Here is a 5,046-nt window from a genome sequence, read left to right as displayed (position 1 = left end):
TGTGTGTAGCTGTAACACGAAGATGCGGAGTTTATATATAACTATTTTCATAATAAATCCGGCGCGGCCCGACCAATTGGTTAGCTGAGCCGACGACACTCCCCCCGGGGCCATGCGGCGTGACGGCGCGCATACATAACTCCCAGCGCATTCTCAGCAGCCGCAGTGCAGTAACGATCGCTTCCTTGTTGTGACATACTGGCTTCACTCTAACTCCCGAGGGCAGCCAATGTACGCGCGCATCTCTCCTATACCGGCACAGAGACGCATACATAGAGACGCATAAAGACACAGACACAAGTAGAGACGCATAGAGACGCATAGAGAGACAGACACAAATAGAGGCGCATAAAGACGCATAGAGACGCATAGAGACGCATAGAGGCGCATAGAGACGCATAGAGACGCATTGAGACATTATAGAGACACGTAATAATACATAGAGACGCATAGAGCCATACCGAAACACCCCGCGACACACAGAGACACGTAGAGGCGCATAGAGATGCATAAAGGCACACGGAGACACACAGAGGCGCATAGAGACACATAGAGACAGGTTGGCCACACAAAGACGCATAGAGTCCCATAGATCCGCATAGAGACACATAGAGACACACATAGACACATAGAGACACACATAGACACATAGAGACACACACATAAACACATAGAGACGCACACATAGACACATAGAGACGCACACATAGACACATAGAGACGCACACATAGACACATAGAGACGCACACATAGACACATAGAGACGCACAGAGACGCGATGCGTTTCTCACGTAACGACCGCGTTTAGAAATGCCTCGGCAGTGCCTCACCACGCGCGCGCGCGTACTTAAGCGCCAGTGTTTCGGTTCGCAACGGCCGCTCGCGTCTCGGTGCATGTGAGCCGGACCACACCAGTCGCGGCGCGCGGAGTGAATCACGCGTGCATGCATGCAATTCGGCATAGACTCGCACGGCTAGCGTGCAGAAGTCGCCGCCCTGATGCATGCCTGATTTCGTTACAACAACGCTGCCCATGCCCGCCCCGCGCTGCTCCGTCAATTAGACTGCAGCAGCAGCGGCCGGCAGACGGCGCGGCGGCGGCGGCGAGCGGCGCGGCAAGCCAGCAGCGAGTGCGCGCGCACAGAGAAACAGATATTGCGTATGAGAAGCCCACGCCGGCGGGGGATGCTTGAGTCGGCGCGATCGTATTGATTCGCTCTGCCCCTCAACCGCATTTACAGCTATTCAGAGCGTAGAGAGAAAAGAACGCGGCGCGAGTGAAGAGCGTGTAGTCTGCCCGTGCATCGTAGGGGTGGACAGCCGTGTTAGCAGCAAGGCGAGTTCGTCGGTGTCCGACACCGGTTAGCAGCAGCGCAGTCGTGGTGTACGGCACACCGGTGTCAGTAGCAGCAGTCCGTTGGTTAGAACCGAGACCTGTAGCAGCAGTCGGGTGAGGGACACCGATGTAGCAACACGTCGTGGTGTTAGACAACCGGTCTTTGTAGCAGCCAGCAGTCGTCGGGTAGTGACATCCCGGATGTAGCAGCAGTCGTGGCTGTGCGTCACCGTGTAGCAGCAGCAGTCGGGGTGTGCGTCACCGGTTGTAGAGCAGTCGTGGGTGGGACACGGGTGTACGCAGCGCCAGTCGTGCTTGGTGCGGTCAACCGGTGTAGCAGCAGCGTCGTGGTGGTGGACACCGGATTTGTAGTAGCAGCAGTCGTGGTGTGACGACACCGGTGTAGCCCAGCAGCAGTCGTGGACACCGGCCGGTGTAGCAGCAGCAGTCGTGTGTGGACACCGGCGTAGCAACAGCAGTCGTGGTGTGGACAACCCGGTGTAGCAGCAGCATCGTGGTCGATGGACACACGCTGTTAGCAGCAGTGCAGGTCGTGGTGTGGACAACCCCCGGATGGTAGCAGCAAGCAGTCGTGGACACCGGCTGTAGCAAAGCAGCAGTCGTGGACACCGGATGTACTGTTAGCAGCAGCAGTCGTGTGTGGGACACCGGATGTACAGCGCAGGCTCGGTGTGGGACACCGGTTAGCAGCGAGTCGGTGGGTGTGGACACCGGTGGTAGCAGCAGCCAGTCGATTGTGTGCGACACCGGTGTAGCGCTAGCAGCGAGTCGTCGGTGTGGACACCGGCCTGTATTGTAAACAGCAGCAGCCTGGTGCTGGACACCCGCGGCTGTAGCGCAGCAGTCGGACACCGGTTTGTTAGCAGCAGCCAATCGTGGTGTGGACACCTCGGTGTAACAGCAGCAGGGTGTGGGTGGACACCGGTGTAGCAGCGGAGGTCGGTGGTGTGGACACGGCCGGCTTGTTTTGTAGCAGGCATCAGTTCGTGGGTCCTGTGGACACCGGGTGTAGCAGCAGCAGTCGTGGTTGGTGGACACCGGTGTAGCAGCAGCAGTCGTGGTGCTGGACAACCGGATTGTTATAGCGCAGGCAGTGCGTGGTGTGGACACGCGGCGTGTAGCAGCAGCAGTCGTGGTGTGGACACCGGTATAGCAGCAGCAGTCGTGGTGTGGACACCGGTGTAACACGGCTATCACTCGTGCTGTGAGGATGCCGCGCCATCAGCCGCTCCACGTCACCACGTTCGCACGGCGCACGGGCATCCGCTACACCGGTTCCCTGCTTGTCGGCATCATCCTCATCCTCGTTCTCCTCAGCGTCCTGCTGACGTCGCGGCGCGGCGGCGCGTTGCCGTGGCGACGCGATCTTCTGCAGGTCGACAACATCATCAACGACGGCGTCTACAACTACGAGCTCGGCATACACGTCAGCGGCGCCTACCTGCGTCGCAACGCCACCATCGGCAACGTCGACTCGGCACGAGAGCTGTCGCGCTTCCTACGCAAGGTGCGCGACGTCGGCGCGCGGCACGGCATCGTCGCGCTCACCGTCGCCAACAACGCCAACGCGCCGTTCGTCGGCAACTGGCTGTGCGGCGCCGCGCTGCGCATGCCCGACGCGATGGCGCGCGTTGTCGTCGTCGTCACCGACCAGCCGACGTACCGACGCATGCTCGCCGACTGGCCGAGCGTGCACACGGCGTTGTTTCGCACTGACGCGGCGCTGCAGTACAACCTGGATCGCAGCGGCGAGCAGCGCTACAAGTTCCTGCTGCGGCGAATCGAGATGCTGCTGTCGGCGCTGCAGTGTAACGTCGACATCCTCGTCTTCGACGCCAACACGCTCTGGCTGAAATCGCCTTTCGCGCTGCTCTCTAGCTCGGCGTACGCGAACAGCGACATCGTCGCCTCGCCGACGTCGCGTCCGCACGAGCCGGTCGCCGACGGCTTCATGCTGCTGCGAGCGACGACGCGACTGCTAGACGCCTGGCGGACGATCACCGCCAACCTACAGGCTCTGCAGTTCCACAACAGCAGTCAGGTGGCGTGGGCAGCGTATCCGGCGAGTGAGCTCGCTTACCTCGCGCAGCTGATCGCGCGCGGAAGTGACGTGACGGCGCCGCTGAGCGTCGCCATCTTGCCGTGGGACCTCTTCCCGGACGGCACGTGGTATCTGAAGTCGCAAAGCGAGCGGGACTACAGCGGCGCATGCGTCGTCGTCAACAACTGGAACGTCGGCGTGAAGATGAAGATCGACCGCGTGAGGGCGCTCGGCTACTGGTACATGCAGCGAGAAGGACAGCGGTCAACGTGCCCCTACGTCAAATGAGGCGTAACCGCGCGAGGCGCCACCTATTGGTGCTATTAAAAGACACGCTTGCTAGCAATTTAATTATAGCGTCCCCGGTGTTTTCTCCGAAAGTTTCACGATGCGTGTGCATCGAAAGCCACAATTTCGACGTATATTTGAATAAATTATCCCGGCTTGACAAGTCGTTCCAGCCGGAGTGAGGATTAGGTGCTCGTTTACCACAACGCACGCTTGCATACTGCAAGCATATATTGCATATGACCGAAACTTCTAAGAGTCTTCAAAGCGCGATTTTAGACCAAGATGAGTTGGGTGTATAGCATGTGATTTCTAGTACATATGTGATAAGAACGAGCGTCGGAGAGTCGATGAGTGCTATTGGCGCGCTCACTCTTTTTTTTATTATTCCGCGTTATCATAAAGAAGGAAAGTACGCATGCAAAGCAAATGCACGTACAGAGGGAGGAAAAAACTGTAACACGGGTTACACTCGTGCTGCGTGACCGCTTGGCCCTTATCAGCATTGACAGAGCACGTGCACCGATATTAGCAGGAAACGCGCCCGCGTTCGAAGGCCTTTTGACGATGATATTGCTAAGGCCCCGTATTTGCGATACACGCAACGCATATATATATATATATATATATACCTTATTTAATATATATATATATAGAGTATGCGAACGCCGCACATGCCCTCATAGTTCTAGTCATAATTTGCTGTGCTTATCTGAAATATTACGCAATATGGAAAAGTAATCCCATATGGATGCCTAGCGACATACAGATGTATGATCGCCACATCGAATAGATAGCAGAATAGTGTTGGATGCTTACTAGATGCCTGAGATGCAATGGCTTGTTTTGCGATAAAAGCAGCGTGAGTTGACTGCTCAAATACTCAACGACGTGCTATACACGGGCCTGGTTGACGTTTTTAAATAATCTTACGGCGTAATATCGAGGTGTATATTATAGGCATTATATGCATTACTATTTCAGAGGTTTTTCTTTAAGCACGTGATGTGCATATAATATATAATATAATTGCATGTCTGAGCTGTTTGTTATCATGGCCAAACGTGGTTGGTTGTTTTCGATGAGTCGGCGCATCAGCTTCTGGATTGTTTAGTATCGCTTTAGTAGAATATACGATTCTGTGTTTTTTACGATCATTTTGTTATTGAAACGGTTCACAAGTAGCCTGTGCACCGAGCCGACACTGGAAGATGGCGTTGACACGCAGTTCACATCTAAGTTACAGTATCGCATTCCAGCACACGTAGTTTACCCTTTACGATCGTTTGTCTTATCTGGGATATTCATTTCTTGAGGAAGGTGGGATTTTCTGGCCTGCGATTATTTCTTTTTATGCAC

General features: G+C 55.4%; 1 protein-coding gene across 1 annotated transcript; it reads left to right on the top strand.

Moving 5' to 3' along the window:
- The first annotated feature begins 2,568 nt into the window (after positions 1-2,568).
- Positions 2,569-4,275, top strand: LOC106810525. The gene has a single exon (XM_014813905.1). The coding sequence runs from the start codon at positions 2,569-2,571 to the stop codon at positions 3,685-3,687; it is 1,119 nt and encodes a 372-aa protein (XP_014669391.1). The 3' UTR covers positions 3,688-4,275.
- The last annotated feature ends 771 nt before the right edge of the window (positions 4,276-5,046 follow it).

Source organism: Priapulus caudatus, unplaced genomic scaffold (assembly GCF_000485595.1).
Source record: "Priapulus caudatus unplaced genomic scaffold, Priapulus_caudatus-5.0.1 Scaffold449, whole genome shotgun sequence".
NCBI classification, from domain to species: domain Eukaryota; kingdom Metazoa; phylum Priapulida; class Priapulimorpha; order Priapulimorphida; family Priapulidae; genus Priapulus; species Priapulus caudatus.
The sequence above is the reverse complement of the archived record's forward strand: the minus strand, read 5'-3'. Positions and strand labels throughout refer to the sequence as shown.

Coding starts and splice junctions, on each gene's coding strand:
- LOC106810525 (XM_014813905.1), top strand. CDS start 2,569: ATGCCGCGCCATCAGCCGCTCCACGTCACCACGTTCGCACGGCGCACG.